General features: G+C 33.6%; 2 protein-coding genes across 2 annotated transcripts in view; both read right to left on the reverse strand.

The window, feature by feature from the left end:
* LOC126756891 (augmin complex subunit dgt3) overlaps window positions 1–21,294 on the reverse strand; it is a 276,422-nt gene that overhangs the window by 5,965 nt on the left and 249,163 nt on the right. The window lies entirely within an intron of this gene.
* On the reverse strand, window positions 2,716–3,119 carry LOC126756949 (uncharacterized; the record flags this gene model as incomplete). The annotated part of the gene is made up of 3 exons (XM_050470460.1): window positions 2,716–2,866; window positions 2,941–2,995; window positions 3,049–3,119. Coding segments are annotated over 3 exons (276 nt in total), but the record flags the coding sequence as incomplete, so codon positions are not given.

Genomic DNA, 21,294 nt, shown 5'->3' on the forward strand with positions numbered 1-21,294 from the left:
CCAGACGTATAGTGGAACGTCAGATTGTGTCAGTATAATTTTAGCAACAGGTTGTAGGGCATGAACAGTTTTTCTCTTAACTTGACAAATAGGTCTAGGCGCCAGACCTTGTCAAATGATTTATAGATATCAAGGAAAACTGGAGAACAGTATTCTCTATTTCTATTTATCATAAAATGTCACAACGCTTTGTGTCATTCCTCTCTTGCATCATGATGCCAAACTGGTGACTCCCGATGAGTTCTTTCTCCTGCGGAAGGAACAAGAAAGGTCTTAAATGTACGTCAGAATTTTGAAACGAATGTTGGCTGAGGAGCTAAATATTAGTAAAAACACTATTTCGTCACCTAAAATGCAAAATAACGTATCATCAAAAAATTCGAAATAAATATTACGATTCATTACCTCAAATTAAAAAATATGTCAACATTTTCATTTGTGCTTAAATATATGATTTTACTAAAAATTTTTTTAACTCTTGTCCCATTTTATTTCGTGTTTCATTCACGCCACTGTTAATTTTTGAAAATGTTGTTTTAGGTAGAATGATAACTGAAGGATGGTCTCTGTGGTTTTAAAAATGCTGTTTTATTAGAAAATTATCAAATGAGAAGGAATCCAACACCTCGCGGACATTTGTCAGTAAACAATTTAAAAATTCACAGAGTAAGTTTATTTATTGATCAAGCTTTTAAGTGTTTATACATGAAGAAACCCATTCATCTTCACTGTACAAGCACTTAAAAAAGTAACCTCTCAAATTTTTTACATAAAAATTTCTCTACTAAATGACACAATTTGTTATGACAATGATCTGCTTTGTGTAAGTTTACGCCACTAACGCGAGCTGTAGAAAGGAAATTTGCGGGCCTTCACTTCTACTATATGCGCCTCCCTGTAGTTCAATGGAAATTTGGCTTTAATTTGATTTTGTTCCACCTCTAAGCGCTTGAACATGTAGCGTAGTCTCAAATTTTGCTGCAAAATATCACAAAACAATTTTTTTATAATTAATTTCTGTCACTGACAAAACTGCATTTCAATTTCACCGATTTTATGTATCCTTGCTTCCCCGCTGTGCAGGCAATGGGACGGCTGAGTTATGAATAAAGATTTGTGGAATATTTATGAAAGTGAATATCGATATGTATTATTTAATTTGGCTTACACAAAAAATTTTAACAAAGCCATATTCTTCTGGTTCGTCAGCACTTTCCTCGTAAGGCGTGACATGTGTGTTGGCGTTTGGTCTTCTACGTACTTCTGTTTAACAGTGCAAAATATGCTTCAAATTCAATGCTAAAATCGTTCGAGTTCAAAAATTAGAAATATGTAATTTGGTGATTTTACTCATGTGTAACTTTTGCTTGAAGAAGAAATAAAGAAAAAAAGTATAAATGCTTTGTTGTAGATAAGTCAGGAAAATTATTGACAGGAAAGTGAAATTTAAACTTGCAATGCCTGCTCTTTGTTGACATAGTGGTTGTCTTGGAAGTTTTACAGTGTGTGTAGCTGTGATATCACAGTCCACGACGTCTCTAAATAAATATTGTTGATAGTATTTAAGGAACTTTCAGGTAGTACCAAAGGGTCGGCTTTAGTATACCGTCCCAGGATTTCGGTAATAAAATGGGTATGGTCGGATAGAGGAAATTCTCGCTAAAAGGCTACTTTATCAAAAAAAATATCACAATTAAAGCCTAAAGAGAAATGTTCAAACGACTTAGATTACCACTGAAAAGTTCATTATCAAATATATGATCAAATTTGCCTTGATCAGAGTAAAATATACATACAATTTCACGTATTTTAATAAAATATTTTATTATCGCCTTCAAGATAAGCTGCTGAACTAATACAAACATTCCAATGCTTAATAAATTTTGCACTTATGATAAGTCTCGGTGGGAATGGCTTCAGCGAAAAATATTCAGGTATTGTAGGGCGACTGCTTCATACCCAAAAAATAACCAAAATGTGAGTGATTCATACCCAAAAAATAACCAAGATGTGAGTGATTCATACCCAAAAAATAATCAAAATGTGAGTTATTCATACCCAAAAAATAACCAAGATGTCAGAAATTCATACCCAAAAAATTAACAAAATGTTATGAGTCGATCCATAGTTAGTAGTTGAGATCTTTTGCTATTTGTCTGATGATAAGACGACTATTTTTAAGCTATGTGTCTTTAACATTTCCGGTCTTATGATCGTTAACAGAAGTGAATGGGTGACTCGCTCAATCTAAACAAGACTTGAGACATTGCTAAAACAACAGTCAACTACATATGTATGTATAGTAATATCCACCATTCCAGGAAACAATTTATTTTTGAGCAACCATTCTTAAGAGGTTGGTTTGAAAGTCAGAAAAGGATACATCAACAAAAGTGTCTACCTTTTACATGAACCGTATTAGCGAGATCTTCTGCTATTTCATTAACCAAACTACTTTATCTAATATAATCCAAAATCTCGAAGAGATAAACACAAACCCCTGCTTATCTTTAAAGCTAAAAAAAATCATGTTATTCAGACCTGTTATATGATAAAGGCCTTACTGTCGAGATCTACACAATGATCTGCGAAGAGAACAATTTATCAACCGAAAAACTCTACGAGCTGTAATGCCGTTCCAATATACTAAGTACACAAGTTTACAATATATACACATATGTATAATCAAATATTCAACAAAGAAGTCAAAAAATTTTCACTTCCGTGCGCCTGGACAATCTTCCACATCCTCCACGGCAACCTTTTCCAGCCTCTTAATTTTTTGTGCGATTTTTAGAATTTCACGTTTTATACGATTTTCTTCCACCTGTAAATCCTCGAAGAACTCACGCAAAGTTTGAGTTTGCTATGAAAAAACAAAAACATATAACAACAGAATAGGTGAAGGTACTAATTCCTAAGTTGTTAAGGAAACCATACCTTTTTAACGTTACGAAATCGATCTGACTGCGCACTATTTGCTGCGATTCGCTGCCTAAAACAAAATCAAGTTTTTAAACTCTAAAAATCATACTTACTCATACTCACTGCAGCGTTGTTAGCGCGGACATGCGTCGACGATTTCTCAAGATTTGTTGCTGTGTCGAAATCATTTCACAAAAAATGTAATTACCCGAAAAAATAAGTGTAAAAATGTACACAAAATTCAAAAAATATTTTGATTGTAATTTTATGCTTACAAAAGTTCAAAGAATTTTCGAAAACTGATCGAAACGTCACTGAGAAACTGAATCGTAAAAAACCATGCTGTAGTTATTACACTGTGGTAAAAATCTGAATCAACGAATAGAGTTGTGCTAGTTTTCAAAAACGTTGAAAGCATCTTCATAACTACTGCTTTAGAATCAAGTAAAAGTCAAAAAGTGGTAGTTTATCGAACACTTAGTTGTTGTAAAAGCTCAACGTACCTTAGAACATGGATTAGATAACTAAAGGCTCAAAATGGGTTCTTAAGAAGAACAAGTCTATAACGACGTGAAAGAATATTAGTAGAGCGGATATCTTCTAGTTGTCGAGTGCCCTCACTAGACCATGAGAAGTAATCATCCTTTAGGAAGCTAGCGCTTGACGTAAATTCCAACAGGTTCAATAGATATCTTAAGCCTTGGGGTATCCAAAAGCTTGAAACGCCACACTGCCATATTGGACAAGTACACAAAAGATAACAAATTGTTTTCTGGTGCTTTGCTCTTGACAATTCTTGCAGTCCTCTCAATGTGTCAGCAGCATTCTGCCATCGTGTACCACCACCAGACTAAGATCAGTCTGCATTCCAACCATGTTCATTCAGTCCCTTCTTTGAAGCACTAGTAAACTTCGGGTAGTTATAATCTACCCCTTCACATATGACTTTGGCACTTTGCAATCTCATGATCGTCCCATCACATTTTGACTATCCTTGAGCTGCTCCTATTCAGATAGATATAGACAATGGTTCGAATATAGCTTGGATGTTCACGTAAATGTTAACTCTAGAGTAAACACTAGATGTATTAGAGGCTTTCCCAATAGCAAAAACTTCCGCTCGAAATATACTGCAGTGATTCGGCAGTTTAATTGTCTAACTCGGAAAAATATATTACAGCACAAACGTCGTCTTTAAACCTGGCATGCAAGTTTTGAGTTTAAATTCCTTAAATTCTCACTTATAAATTCTTCTTGAATATTTTATTTTCTGTCAGTTTGTCTCTCTCTCCCTTTTTTCTTTCCTTCCATCTCTCTATCTCTCTTTAAATCTTCCTCTATCCCTCTCTCTCGCAATAATCAAAGAACTGTTTCCCCTGAAAACTCTAACTTAAGCCCATTTTTCTTCACAAGTTACAAGTCCCGGACCTTTTACAAAGGAATGAAAGAACTGAGGTAATATTACATAAAAATATTAAAGCCTGCTTCATAGACATATCCAACAAATACTCACTCACTACATCTATCTCCAAGAATCATAGAGTTTTTCTCGAAAAATAATTTCAACTCGGTCTAAAGCTGAAAATATTGCTAAATACCCTTTGAACCTAAAATGTGTTACTAAAAAAATTATGGCTTCAAAATTACAATAATGATTGCTACACTGTATGCCCAGCTTTATCTCATGTACACATATGAAAATATGACAACCAAAATAGAATAAATCGACACATTTATTAAATTGAAAAAAAGAACAAAAGTTCAAAGAAATAAAAAACGAAAGTCTAAAAGTAAAAAAAATTAATTAGTTAAATAGCTTATAAAAAAATCTCGCGTTATAAAAGAAACAAGCTTAAATCAACATGAAATCGCCATCCATGGAGGTTGTACACAATTCCTGCGGCGTTAAAGCTTTCGATGTGTTGCGGTGGGTATTAAAATGAAAACAATAAAAACAAAATTTTCAATTCCTTAATTTACTTCACTATTCAACAGCCGGCACATTTGCATGATGGGCCAGAGATCACCGAAGAACGAGGTTAGTTAAAAGTCTGACTACATATTTTTGTTGTTTTTAATATTCAATTCCTCACAGCCACGCAAGATGCTGGTGCGGATGTGCCGGAAGCTGTTGCGCGAAGAGAAGCGCATTGTGAAGCGAATCACTCAAATTGAGCGTGAAATCGTTTTATTCGAAGCGGAAGCGGCTATACGCAGACAGAAACCGAGACTCTAAGGGTGAAGTGTTAGCGGTAGCGCAATTAATTTTCTTAAGATCTGGCTAATAGCCCAGACGGTGTTTGGCTTGTTTCGCGTATTGTAAAAATATGTATACGATTGCTTAAAAAGTTGATTAAAGAAATTTGCTGTGAATTAAAAATTATACTTTTCTGCAATAAAATTTTTATAATGACTTATCAGATATCACATTGTATTGTGGTGATTTCATTGGTGGAGGGTAACTAGGCAAAGAGCTGAAACCTTTCAAGCATACTTCAGCATATGACAGCATCGCTCTCCACTCAATACTTTATCCTTCTATGAAGCAATTTTCTAAACTAATAACTCTCTAAAAACTATTAAATAATAGTTTTCTTATTTATAATTGCATGTCAAACTCTACTCAACCCAAATAATTAGTCTAGTTAGCCCCCATTGAACATAGGTAAGCCATCCACCACTAAAGAGTCTTTCTCATACCTTCACAGCTGTTATCTACTCGTATACCGTTATTGTTAGTATTATTATATACATATGTATGTGTATGGTAGATGTGTCTATAGAAAGCATTTAGCTTTAATTTCCATCGAAGCTTCTGAAAGCTCCGACCGTAGTATTTTCTATTCAACTGCTTCACTTCGCATATCTCCACATTCCCGCTAAATCGCAACAAATCAACGTAATTATTTGCTATTGTTTGAATGCTCGTGCTATTGTGTCCTTGTTCAGCCGCCCGACACATTTCCTAGAATCTGCATAGTTCGAGCGCTTTCATTGTTCCCATGCATGTGCACCACTACATTTACAGTAGTATAGTGTGTTTATCAGTTGTGCTTGTCCAGGTGTTTTTTCACCAGATGCCGACATAATAGATATGTTGTGTTGTAGTGTGGAAGTGATGTTCGGCACATTTAGAATCTAAACGGATTCCTAATAGAGATGGAAAAAGCTTTGTCTCTAACGCTTTGTTGTTTGTGGTTAATTTATTGAAAACACAATCATTTTTATCATGCCAAATGGCTGCTGCATTTCGAGCGGGAAGTACTATTAAGCTCGCATGCAATTCAACTGTACAAGTTTTTATGGTGTTCTTTTAAGGTACGATGCTTTAAAGTGATAAGCGAACATTTCTGTGAAATTCAAACTTCAAAACAATTTTATGAAAAGGAAGTATTTATACTTTGTGGGAAAAATAAATCGGAAAGTTAGTTAGTACTATCACTTTAATAGAGAGATAATTTCAAAAGATTTGCTAAGAGGCATCCCTAGTACCAAACTAAACAAAAAAAATTAAAAAAAATATTTGCTTCCATATTTCGATAAGTCATGCCTTAAAACATCACTCTCTAAAATTTTAAATGAATAGCTTAAATAGTTTTTGATTTAATTTTTAATCTAGGGACCTCTCCGTGCCGTACGATACCAGACGAGGTTTCAGCCAGGTTGATCCTTCTCTTGTGCGTCTTTTTAAATTTAGTGCTAGAAAATGTGATACGTTCCACTAATCTGCATCGCAGTGGCACTATCTATTCTAAAAGTACCATACAAAGCTACTGGAATACGCAGATGATATTGGCATCGTAAGCCTCAACAACGGAGTTGTCTGCTCAGCCTTTTCAAACCTAGAAAGAAGCATAAAAAGAAGCGAAAGAGGTTAGTCTGAAAGCATGGCACAGTCGGATCCACGTAACCGCAACGGATCCGGATTTTTATCCGGCCAAGGACTGTCAACTCGACATAATTTTGCCACTATAACAACAACAACATTCCTCGAGTCTTGTGAACAATGTATGTCACTGTTGCCAGCTATACATTGGAAATTTTTAAGCAGTGTGCATATTTCTGAAATAAATTCCACCAATAATATAAACCTTGAGATCAAACCCAGAATAACTCTTGGTAAACAAAGGCCATTTTGAGAAGCGATCACCCTCTCGACGAACAAAAATTACGCTCTTTGAATCTCTCCCATCCCGTCATATTATACGAATCAGAAACATGGATGGTGGCGATCCGAGATGAGAAAGTACTTAATGCGTTCGAGAGAACTGTTCTTCGTAAGATCTTTGGAGCCGTCCGCATGAGGGGTGAATATCGAGAAGATGGAACCACAAACTGTATGAGTTCTGCGGCGACATATACATATATAGTCAGGCACATAAAAATGCGCTGGTTAGGTCATGTCGTTCGAAATACTTCTTCGGCTCGAGGGTGGACAATGGAAGCAAGGGCGCCCACGCATAAAAAGTGCAAAGCGATTTGTCTGAATTTGAGATACATATATAGCTGACGTGACCTAGCAAAAGATAGAAGCAACTAGAGTGGTTTGTGTCTCGGCCCTGACCGATACTCCCTTTTTTTTGAAATTTTAAACACTTAAAACTTTTGCCGGTATACTTATATATTTTTGAGGGTTGCCATACTTTTGACAAAAGTTATATCTGAGGTACAACCTTTTTATGATTTTAGTGCGCAGTTGACTTTATAAAAGTTTGTACATGCAAACATGAATTTTGATTTCAGGGTTGCCATACTTTCGAAAATTGTTAAATTCAAGGATGCCACCTTTTTATGATTTTGCCGCGTTATTGACTCTATAAAAGTCTTTTACAAACAAAAAATACTGAATTAAAGGTTGCACTTTTGAAAAAATTAAATTCAGGAAAATCAACATTTTAGTAAGTCACAAAACTCATTTTTTAATTTTATAATTATTGTGAAATACGATTTTTTTTACTAAGAAATGAGTCAGTGTTACCATTAGTCTAGAAAATTATTTTTCAAAATTGAAATATGAAACAATTGTTTATTATTTAACAATATTAATTTAGGTATTTTCAATTAATTTATTTTTATTATACATTTTTCATTTCATTTATTAATTTTTTTTGTTAAAGAGTTTTATAACTGAGTTATTCATATAAACAGAAAATAAAATAAATTTCATTCGGGATTGCCACACTTTAAAAAAAAAAATTAACAATTTTGAAAATTTGAGCGAAATACAATTTGTTGCAAATCCATGCAGGAAGCATAGTTCAAAGAGCAGAGAAGTTATATTTTTATTATTATTTTTTTTATTACTTGAATAAATAAAAAATAAAATAATGGTGGCAATATTACAAAACACGCATTTAATTTCGTAATTTTAAAAACTATATTTCTATAAATGTACTAATTTATAAATTTTTATTTTATTACACAGTACTAGATTCAATTGAAACCAGATGGAAACTCCATTTGTAATTTTTTGTGAAAATTCCCTATAAATATTTATTTTTATTATTATACAGTACTAGTTTCAATTAAAACCAGGTGGCAACTTCATTAATATTCTTTTGTGATGTATTCCTTGAAATACACTTTCACCATTTTATCATATTATTTTAATGTTGACCACTTCAAAAATGAATTGAGTAATAAGACTCATAAAATATTGGGTAAGGGATCAAATTATTTTAGAATTAAATAAAACAAGGTCTCGAACTTTTTAATTGGTAATCATTTTTTCGAAATTTATATGACTTAGTAAGAAATGCAAGTCAGCATAAAATTTCAACAGCTGAAGCAAAACTTTTCCACAATCAGTCAAATGATCTACGCTTCACTGTGCAGTTAGCCTAAGACCACTTGCTACCTGTAACAACGGCAGGCAAGGCTAACTTTAAACTCAAAATAAACGAGAATACGTTACACATACACACAGGTCGCAATTTAAGTAGAAACTTAGCTCAGTAGAAAAATTATCGGGAATAACATTAGATTTGTTTTATTGCTTTGGGCTTTTTGCTTAATTTTTAAATTGTAGCATACTTTGAAAGCCAATAAATACCCAAAAATGTTAAAACCTTTATAACTATTATATATACATGTATAGAAGTAAAAATACCAAGTACATACATATATATATTCAAAGTCATGATAATTGTTCTAAAATTTTCAAGCAACCAAGGAAGTAACAGGATTAACCATCTTAGTATTTAAATTAAAGCCAAAATGTCAGAAGAGCGTATGAACTACACTTTAGCTCTTTAAATAGCTTTAATGAGCATAATTTTAATGCATAAAAATTGTCGAGCACCAAAATTACCGACTTGCTGCAATAAGGTAATGAATGTAAAGGAAAAAGAAACTTTCCCATCCACTAAGTTTGGTGATAAGCGCTTAAGTATGTACTATATGTGTATTTAGGAAAAGAGGGTAGAAAGGCGGCAGCAAACTTTTGCAGCCGTAACTAACACGCGAGTCATATACTATAAGTTCAACTGAATAAATGTTCAGAAGCACGCATCTAAAAGAGTTGCCTTCAAGTTTTTCTTAGAAACTTTTTATTTGACTTTATAGGCTTGGATGAAATTTATACTTTTTGGGCAGTTTTTTGTGCCTATTTGAGTGCTTAGCTTTGATGTTTAGTGAAAATTATAAAAAATTCTATTTAAAAGAGAAAACTTCATAAGGTTATTTGGTTTTTGGTATTTTTGAACTTAATAAAAATAAGGAAGGCAGGAGGTTTTTAGAAACGGTATATAAAAATGAGAACTTTAATATTCATTAAGGGTGAGAACTTGTTAAGAAAAGTGAAAAAGTCACTAACTCTTGTATCAGTACTTTTCATACATAGTCAGTATAAAAATATTTTAGTATAGTTGAGAAACGAAATTCTTTATTTTAGTTTCACTTTAGTTTGTATCCATAATAAAATATCAGACAATCTTCAAAATTACTTTTACTTGAAAATATTCTCTTCATGCTTCTTCTTCATTTCCTTTAATTTTTTTGCTCTCGCAGTGTTCCTGAGTCGCCTGTCTCTTCTTTGCTTGTGTTGCGAAATGCTTCTTCAGCGTAAAACGTTCGCGTCCCCTTTGAAATTTCGTCACCTTTGACCTTTGCTTATTTTCAAGTACTTCCTGCAACAATTTCTCTCTTTTTTCCACGTTGCTTATGGCACCAAAGGCTTCCTGCACATATGCTTTAGCCTGATCTTCATGCAGTGTAAAATTAGAATTTCCATGCTGCCGCTTTTCTGCGCGCTCTCTTATTATTTGGTCCATTTTCTGCGCTAACTTGTATTTGGATCGAATAGCCTCTCGCACTTCCCGGTTGAGTTGGCCACGCGCCAAAAACGGTATACTCGCATCTGTATATTCCTCCAACCATCTGTTTATTAGCGGCTTTATATCTTCGGGATCTTTGGCTTTCATAATCACCGCGGTCTCGGTTTTGATTTGTATCATAAAAAGATTGAGTGGTAAATCCCTACTTCGCATTATAAATAATATTTTACACAATATATTTTGTACTATGGCCTCCCGTGGCTGCAAAAATCACTATGGACACTCGTAGCTGAGATCACCAGGTTTTATAGGCCGGTCGCCTAAAGAAATCGGCTCAAATATGGTTGTAGTCCGCAGGTAGAATGCTCAGATCATAACCTGTAACCGTTGATATTCAAGGGCATACGTGCAATTGTTAATGTGATTTTCAGGTAGTCGCGGAATCCCTCGAGAGTTGAATTAACAAAGCAGCAGTGCATTCATTGTTTTGAGTTCGGCAACCTTGGAATTGAAATAAACTTCGTTTTTATTCTTCGATAAACCTTTGACATTTTGTCCACGTATTCAATATAAATAGTCAGGTAGAATTATCTTATCTTTCTATTAAGAAGAAACAAAAGAGAAAAACAATTGTTTACTCCTTTCAGTGGAGATAGAGGGTTAGGATAGATTTTCTGCAATGATTTTTATGCATTTCTTAAAGTACAAAAAAATAATGGAAAAAATTGAAACTGTGAGAATATTTTATGGACACATGTACATGTATATATGTATATATGCAGTATGCAGTACAATACATTTGCTTAAGAATTTCTTTGAAAAACACTGGAGCCAGGTCACAACCCAAATCATAATTTTGGTTGCAAAAATTTCATTTGAAATGAGAATAAAATTGACTTTAATGTCTCTTTTTAAATTTTATGTCTCTCTTCACGTAAAGCGCATTTAAAAAATCGTTCGCTCGACGCCTGAAGGAGAATGTCTTATAACAGCAGAAAAAGTCAAAATTTTCATTTAAAAATTTGCGAAAATATTTTTCAATAGTTATACTAAAGATGTAGAAAAAAATATATAATATCTATTCTAACGCCCAAAAAGAAATGATATTTTAAATTATAAAAAGCAAGTAAAGAAATAAAAAGCAAGTCAAACAAGACAGAGCTAGATAATTTTACAAATTTAGCAAAGCAAACGCAAATGGCTTCTGATAAAAGAGATAAGAAATAACCTTTTACTAAAGAAATTTGCGAAAAAAAGTTATATGGTAGTATATATACAAAAAAGTTGACGGCGACTGGTCACAGGTCGAAAAAGCAGTAACTCTAATGGAAACATCAACTGTAATGGAGTCATTTCTCAAATCAAATCGCTCAAGGCTGAAAAGGCCGCAGTAATGGATAATATGTATAAGCTATATCCACACTTCAGCTAATCAAAAGCTTCCTTCATAGTAGTGGAACACATTGAGAAATTTCGAGAAAGTGTGGAGTGTCCATAGGTGTTATAAGTAGAATAAGGTCAAAACTTTCTAATTTATCTTCAGTAGATAAGCATGCGGAAGAAAGCTGTGAATTTCAGGAATCAGTTTTGAGGTGAATTCGAGTTAAATATAAAAATGCAGGGGAATTGCCATAATCTATCAGCAACAAGCCGGGTGACAGTTTCGGCGGACACAATTCGGAGGGCTTTCAGAAGAGCTGGTTTCAGAGGGTGTACAAAGATTAAAAAGCACAAGAAGTTGCATCTCTCATTTGAAAAATGTTGCAAGGATTGGAACCCTGATGAATGGAAAAATATTTTAAGATCTCACGAAACCGAGGTGACTTGAAAAATTAAGAACATAAAGTTACAGTCGCAACACGTTAAGCCTAGATTGACATTTGGAGGGTGCTAAATTATGGCGTGGGACTGTATAACCACTAACGGTATTGGAATACTACCCAGAATTGAGGGTAGAATGACGGCAGACTCATACATTGACATTCTGGGTAATCATTTAGTTCTCTGTGGAAGACTATTGTAACATCGTTTTCCAGGAGAGTCAATGATTTGGAATTTGCGTGTATAAAACTGAAAATGTTTAGTGCTTTTTTATCCCTTTTATATATGCTTGTGAACCTTGGCTATCTACAAGTAAACTTCAAGAATTTTTTAATAGCTGTTTTAAAGATAATGTATACCTAATGACCAAGTCAAATATCTAACGAGAACTTATGTATGAGATTATAAAACCTGAGTCTTGATGGTTAGTTCACATGTCCAGGAAGAATATCAGTAATTCACCTTGTTCTTTAATAATATTATATAACGCCGAAGTCTGAAATAAAAGTTTTCACATATAGAAGAACAATCATTAAAACCGGCAAATTATTTAATGAACTGACTCGTTAATTCAATGCTTAAAGGTTTTGCGTTAATTTTTAACCTACAAAAGGCCCTCTCATAGTAATACATAAATATGTAAGAATATCATATGTCAGCTGGAAAATTGCGGCAAAAATATCGAAAAATCATTTCAAAATGCCATATTCATTGGTGCCATAAATAAATAAATATTTCTTCTAGTAATTACAGTTGCCACTACACAATTAACCAGCAAATATTTCCAATAATTGTTTATGTGAATTATTGTACAATTTTATTGCTGCTGCCTAAAGGTTTTTGCATTGTGCAATAAATCACATGTTCATCAACAGGCCTTGCAGTAATTATTTATTGCGTCAACACATGCAAATAACGGTAAGTTGTAATACTACACTGAGCGACAGCTAACAATGCAATTGACAAATTTCAATTGAAATTACATGTTTGCTTGGCTAAAAATCAAATAGTGGCACAAACAAACACACATAAACTTATTTTCATTTGGTTGGCGAACCGCAAACACTTTCACAAATGGCAGTTTTAATGCAATTTTTCAATTGTGAAATTCAAATGTTTTCACATTGCATACATCATTGATAGTTGTGGCGAAGTTTTTTCACGCCAAATCACACACATGCACACATTGAAGGTTTGTAGGTTGAGATTTACTGTTTGTAGGTTTAAATTTACTCTTGTAGGTCGTAATTACTGATTGCATGTGTGAACTCTACTCGATTTCACTAAGCAATTAAAGTGGACATCTGTGTATAAATGTAGAAATATATACATATATGTAGTAGGGTGTGTGTTATTTCCCAAGTTTATTGTTTTTTTTTTTCATTTCATACACACCTTAAGTTTCAGTTTCTGTTTAAATATATATAATATATTAAATTTAAACAGTGTCGAAATCATTTAACTTTTCCCACATATTGTATTTAACATATGATTTTATTGACCCTTGGTTAAAAGTTTTTATCTTCGAAATAAATAAATATACAATTCTGAAAAAGCGATGTTCGAATACAAAATTTTTCGTTCAACAAAAAAGGTATCAATAATTTTTTTGGTAAAAACTTTCCTTTAAAAATTATACGCAGTTAAATTTAAACATGAAATGAGCTTAGCGACCATACCAGCGATTTTTGCATTCTGCGTTGCTCATACGACATGGTGTACCATAAAGCTATGCTACTTTTGAAGCATAGCTTTAAATGCATATAACTTTTAACGGAAACTTTGTATTAAAAAGAACCATTTGGACCTTTCTTGTAGAGCGGAAAATTTTACATTCGAATTTCGAAATAGTTTTCGAATTTTTCGAAGTTGTAGTTTTGTACGACAAAAATCATTTAGACCTTTTTTGTAGAGCGAAAAATGTTGCGGTCGAATTTTTAACTAATTTTCGAATTTTTCGAAGTTGTAGCTTTGTACGACAAAAATCATTTAGACCTTTTTGTAGAGCGGAAAATTTTGCATTCGAATTTTGAAATAATTTTCGAATTTTTCGAAGTTGTAGCTTTGTACGACAAAAATCATTTAGACCTTTTTGTAGAGCGAAAAATTTTGCATTCGAATTTCGAAATAATTTTCGAATTTTTCGAAGTTGTAGCTTTGTACGACAAAAAATCATTTAGACCTTTTTTGTAGAGCGAAAAATTTTGCATTCGAATTTTGAAATAATTTTCGAATTTTTCAATGTTGTAAATTTATTTACTTTAATGCAAACGATCAAAAATGCCATGTTTTATATCTACATAATGGAATTTAAATGATTTAGACATAATTTTGGTATAAACTAAACAGCAAACTTACATATATCCGATCCTTTTCTAAAGCAAAAACTGCAAGTTTAGGAGGCGTTAGCACGAAGCAAACTACTTGGGAAATCATGGATACCCTAATATTTATTCACACATATAAATAATACTTTGTTTACAGTTACACAAGCACACTTTTTCATATATCTATGTTTGTGTGTTTTTAATATTTACTCGTTTTTAGCACTTTTGCAAATTCAGTAAATTTTGATGACAGACAATGTGAAAGTATCGTACACAGTTACATATAGTATATGATATGTGCCATAAACACATAAAAATATATAATTTACAAAAACAAAAGTTTTTTCTCGCAATTAAACTTTATTTTAAAACAAAAAAGTATTTACACACAAATCAAAATATAAATAACCGAACTGCTTTGTTTGTGTGTGTGTTTATTGCATAAAACTTTCATCCAAACAAAGAGTGCTGACATTAACAAACACACACACTCTTATACATATACATACATATGTATATTTATATATGAAATTGTGCTTGAATAGTTGTGAAAAAATTTCGCCAGAAAGTTGACTTTCAGCGATTTGCTCGCATGTAGGTCAGCTAGCGCTTAACGAGTGGCGTATTATGTACCACAACTCGGCTAGGCTTAAAAAACACGGCAAAATAAATACAAATACACTTTTCTATAGCAGCAGAATAGTTATTGCGGATCTTAAATAATAATAAAAATGCATATGCGCTTTATTTGCCTGCGAGTCATCATGTATATGAAATAGCAGCGGTGAAACCAAACCCAAACTCCTGCCCAAAAAAATATTTGAAAAACAGATTTTTTCAACATGCGTTTACATATTCAATTATGCTTTCAAATAAATATTTACGCAGCAAATTTGTTTATATGTGTGCGAGTATGTCCACAAAAGTCGTTATTAGCAAACTAATTTAAAGCAAACCAGCAGGAAATTTCACGCGAGCTGCATTTGCCGAAGACCAGAAATCTTGCTCATAAACTCCTAGAAAATTAAAGAAAAGATATCGCTCACTATAGGAGAATGTGAGTTGAATTGCATCAATATAATACTGGACTCAAGACTCAAATTCAATGAGCACTTGAATAATACGATATGTAAAGCAAATAAAATCTAGAATGTTTATTCTAGGATGATGGCAAATAGGCTATATGCGTTCCAGCCGACGATTTTTATTAGCTAAGGTAATGAGATCAGCATAACTGATACTATGATAACTATGTGGCTGCAAAATGGATACAGGCGTTAGACATAAAATCATGTGCTAGATCAATTAACGCAGTGCCTGGGCTTTCTACAATACGCATGATAAGTGCTCTCCGAACCAAACCAAACGACGGTGCTGCGGTATTAGCTAGTATGGTGCCGATTGATATCCAGGAAGACGAATTAGCGCGAATGTATAAATTATCAGAGATGTCTACAACAGCAAAAAGAGAAGAGTGAATCAAAAGCATCACAATCTGGCAGCAAGGATCACGCAAAGGACGGTGGACCCACAAACTGATTCCAGGCATACATTCGTGGATAGACAAACATTATGAGGACCTGGATTTCAACCCTGTTACCTATACAAATATCGTCATGACTTTAGTCCATATTGTCCGACGTATACAGATTGTATAGAAGACTCTGAACGCGTACTCTAACAATGCCCTCGATTTTCAAGTATAAGCAAAAAGCTGAAAATCACACTTGGATGTAGTATCCTCTGCGAGTCCTCTGTAAAATAGAAAGCTGTTAGCGAAGCGACAGCTCTGATTATGATAAGATTGAGACATTTACAACAGATTAGGCGTCAGTCTGTCCGTACAATCATCATAATGCGGAGAAGACTTAAATATTTTCTTCTCTCCCATGAATTAATACTTAGGTCAGTGGTTCCATGGGAGAGATATGAAATGGGAGTAGGTAAGGTTTAGTATATTAAAGTCGCGCACTCCGGCTTTCGATGCTTCCTCCTACTATAAAAAAAGTGCAATGAAATGCGTGGATCTGCTTTTTTTGGCATTTTCATTGCCTTTGCTACATTTTTCTTTCTCTTTAGACCACAGAGTTCAATGAACTTCTACTTTTACTAAATTCTTGTTATCTTGCTCTCCGTAGAGCTATACAGATTTCATAACTTTCACATCAGTAAATTGTTTCCAAGCCTGTAGCCTAAGAAATGGAAACTGATAAATTCTATATTCACTAGATTAATTCTATATCAACCACCACATACATAGGTTCCCATGGCAGTCAACTATATGTAAATAGTCTCAATGAACTTCAAATTCTGTCCGACCGAGAACAATCAACCACAACTATTAACAACAATAGCAGCCTTCTGACTCCAAAACAGCAAGCGAATATTTCGCTCTTTAGTTTCAACTTTACTTTGTACCAAATATTTCAAAGTTGCATATATTCAATACCACACCATATCAATTTGCTGCTCTTTTCACTGATTTGCATATTTGACAATATGCTTCAACTCACGCGCTATAAAATATTTGATATTTGCAATCATAGAGATGCTTTGGTCTCGCTTAGCTGCCAATTTTGCCACAGCGATATTAAACCAAGCATAAAACACAAACAACGAACAAACTACCGCACCACCCATTTTCAATTTCGAGGTTCAATGTTCATTTGCATGCAATCGCCCAAAAACAGTTATTGGTAATACTTCAGGCATTTTGAACTGTGAAATTCTTTCGCAAAAATTCCATGTCATGCGATTTAAATTCCAACCGAAATATTGCCATATTTTCGCGAATAATTAAACAGAAACAAACGGTTGAGTGCATTTGTGAGTTTTGAAACATTTATTTAGTTTGTAGTTAAAAATGAGTGGTTGTAGTACAGACCATAACGGCGTGAATTTGTAAAACACTGAATAACTTCCGATAAATATCTTTAATGTTAAATAATGTTTCTATCTTATAATTATTAGTATCAAAGCTTCCTTTTAGTACTTAAGTAGGATTATATATTTCCAAAATGTTTTTTTTTTTTCGATGCTTTCAGGTGAGATTTTCTTTTAAATGGAAATGGAGGAACGGAACTGTGGAAGGAGAGTACTGTCTTTAACTATAGCGGAGGCTTCAAAATGAACTGTACCGCGAGAGCAAGCTCGTTCTTCGATGAGTCCAACATATTTTTCTCTTTTTGTGTGACAACTCGATAAGCTTCTACCTAACAAGAAGTTGGGCGCTAACAAAGATATATTGACCCTAAGTTTAATCAATATTTATTTATTATAATCAGTAACAAGTAATCTGGTTGAATAGCTTGGACAATAGTAGAAGATTTCTCGACGAAACAGAAGTGGATATTTTTCGATAATATACCAAATCCAATTTGATCCGGACTGACAAAAAGCAACTACATTTTCACATATATTAATTTAAATCAAAACTAAAATATGGACTTCAAAATTGGCTGCTGAAACGTGTCTGTATTGACGGTCAACGCCTAATCCAATTTTCTAAACACTTAATATAAGTCTCGCATGGGATAACTTTCAGTCCTTCAGCGAGTTTCGGTTTTTTCTCCGTTTCGGTTCATTTTTGAAGCCCCATTCGCTAGGTTTTCGGACCATCTTGTCACCGATAATGAAGTGTTTGATAAATCGTCAAGCATCTCTTTTTCGATCTCTACTCGACTCGACCTCTAGTTTTTGTAAAGAATTGTAGTCTTTTGCTACGAGTCTGACATAGAAATGCCTTGTAACAAAACTTTAACCGAAAAGTGTTGTGTTGAGCCAATCCATAAAAAAATGCTGGGATCTGCTGCTATCCCTTTGACGCCAAAACCTTACCTTTTAATGGTGGATAGAAGACTCGCATGGAACAAGTTTTCGATGACGTCACGAGCTTCACTGAATGGCCTGTACGACTCAAACTTTTGTGTTCATGATCAAGTAGACTTCCCAAAATAATTCTGCTACATTTTCAACAATTTCGCAGGCGAGATTCTAACAGAAACTCAAAACTTGCAAGCCAACTCGTGGTTCAATTCATTTTTCCATGAAAACAAAGAGAAAAAAAATTAGAAAAATCTTTCGCGTCGCAAAAAACAGCTGCCAGGCACACACAAATTGACATTTGAGGATCAAACTCAACACGAAGACAAAGGTTTTACCAATTTCCAATCTAATCCGGGTCAAATTTGACCACATGGTAATCAAGCAAAATTTATCAAAGTATGACTGGAAAAGAAAAAACATTTGGAGATCAAACTCCACTCGAACACAAAGGCTGTTCTAATTTACAATCTACATTCCAGTCCGGGTCAATTTTGATCAGTTGGTAAGCATGCAAATTTTGTGAAAGTATGACTGGAAAAGAAAAAACATTTGGAGATCAAACTCCAGAACACAAAGTTTGTTCCAAGTATGATCTAGAAAAGTATAGATGGCATTTAGTATGATAAGTCATTTAGCACTAAATATATACAGACCTACAGTCACATTACCCGTTTTTGGGCAAATGAACGCTTGTTGCTCTTTTTTTTTAACCCTTGGAAACCTACTTGAACCAAACAAAGAGTGAAGAAAGTCATAATTTTAGTTTATTGAGATAATTTTCAAAATTCTTTCATTATACCGTAAATAAAGTCAATTCTAGTATTTCAGTTATAATCCTAATAAAGAAACCTTGCTCAGAAAAGAAAGTCGCACAATTATATGTACATTTGTACACATACTTACATACATACACATATAGCGCACAAATAAAATACACAGAAAAGGCCACCATAGTACTGCCAACGCGTCTCTGCATAATAACATCTAATTGCCGTCTAACAACAACCACAACAACAAGGAAACGGTCGCAACAAAGTAACCGGCATAAATGCATGTAATTTCCACATTTTTTATCGCAATCGCAAGTGTGTGCAGGTCTGTTTATTTATTTATGTAGTCATGCTTGGCACATGTAAGGTTAATCACCCCTAATGGCGTTCTTCAGCGGAATTCATATTGCTTTAATTTATTCCGTCAGCTGTGGCGGAAAGGGGAGGAAAGTGCCTAAAAACGGCGAAACTCGTGAGTTTTTACTTTCCTTTGCCTTTTTTCTGGCTGATAGCCCACTCAAGCACTCTCACGTCCTTTCGTCGTTATGCAGGCAGGACCTCAGTCGCTTGTTGTAGCAATTCCTTGGCAATTTCTTTGATTTCCTGCACAATATGTTTGCGCCAGCACCCCATAAAATACAGAAATACAACCCGTCCAAGTCGGCCTTAGCCTATCGTGCCATTGTGGCCTTTTACTGCTAACTCATTTCAATCGTGCTTACGAAGGTCCTTAATGCCATTTTGTGCAAGTACTTCGTACGTGTGCGGCATTCACAGTTGGCTTCAAACACTCGTCGACTTACGTACTCTTATAGGGATAGCATATTATCATGTGCAATATTATGTAACAATGTAACTAATTTTATTATTTATGCATAATTACACATAAAGTCGCCGGTACCGTTATGTACACATTTGTATGTTTAGTGTTCTTCAAGCGATTCGCAATTTCTGGGAATTTGGTTGAACGGTTCGCGCTGGCAGTTAAAAATAATTACAGCAGTAAATATTAAAAAATATAATAAATAATAAGAAATTCGGATATAAAGGCAGAATATGCACCAGAGATTAGACTTTTGCTTGTAGATACTCTGCATTTGACACCAATATTGCCATATTGGGAAATTTTCATCAATTTATGTTGGCAACCATTTCCAAAATTGGAACCGAATTTTACTTAAAAGTAAAAGTAACGAGCCTTATATTCAAATGCAATAAATGAACAGGTGGCAACACTCCCAATATAACATCAATGGTATGATTTTAACTTGAATCAATACTTTATTGATTCGTTGACATTATAAATTTGATTAAATGAAATTGTCAAAAAAGTGGCAACCCTACTCAATAATTTTAGTTTTTTTTTGAATTTACTACAATACTTTCTATAACTCTTCTTCTATTGTAATGATTTTTATCTTACAACATTTGTTTTCTTAAAAGTTCGGGAAAGGTGGCAACCATATACATACATTCATATACATACGTATACTTTGCTTTAAGACTTGTATTCAATTCACGCATACATATGCAATATTTATTATATAGTATACATTTTTTAGAAAAGGATTCTAAAAATGTGGCAACCCTACTCAATAATTTCAACCACTACATTTTTTCCTAAAACTCTTGTCTTAGTTACCTCCTATGATTTTTTTTCTTACAAAATTTTTTTAACTTACAACATTTGTTTTACAAGTTTAAAAAGATGGCAACTATAAATACAAATGTGTATGCGTATTTTGTTTAAAGACTTGCATTCAATTCACATATATATTGTTGGTTCATATCACACTATTTTATTTATCACATAAACTTTTAAGAAAAAAATTCTACAAAGGTGGCAACACTTCTCAGTGCAGTATATTTAATTTTAAGCTTTCATATCCCTCTTAAATTTAATGAAATTATGTATTGATTCACTCATTTTATAAATTTGATTATTATTTAAATTTTTAAAAATATGGCAACCCTACTCAGTGATTTTACCAATTACACCTAAAAATCTTCATTGAGATACCCCTATTGTAGTAATTTTTTATCTTAACAGATTTGCTTACCTAGAAATTTTAATTATGTGGCAACACTATTGCTAAAATGTTCTTTGTTTCAAGCTATGTGCGCATAATTGTATAAATTTCAAAAATATATCAATGCCAACACCATGAAGACGATTTAAATACCATGAGTATGATCGACCTTCATTGCAGTCGGTCGATGTCGGCCAAAGAAAAACCTTTCCACTTCTCTTTTCAATTGTAAAATGCACTATTATGCCTTCGTGCAGACATTTTTATTATATTCCCTTTCCATTCAGGGGTGATGATATATGAGAATATTACATGGCTTTCT

Source organism: Bactrocera neohumeralis, chromosome 4 (genome assembly GCF_024586455.1).
Source record: "Bactrocera neohumeralis isolate Rockhampton chromosome 4, APGP_CSIRO_Bneo_wtdbg2-racon-allhic-juicebox.fasta_v2, whole genome shotgun sequence".
NCBI lineage: Eukaryota > Metazoa > Arthropoda > Insecta > Diptera > Tephritidae > Bactrocera > Bactrocera neohumeralis.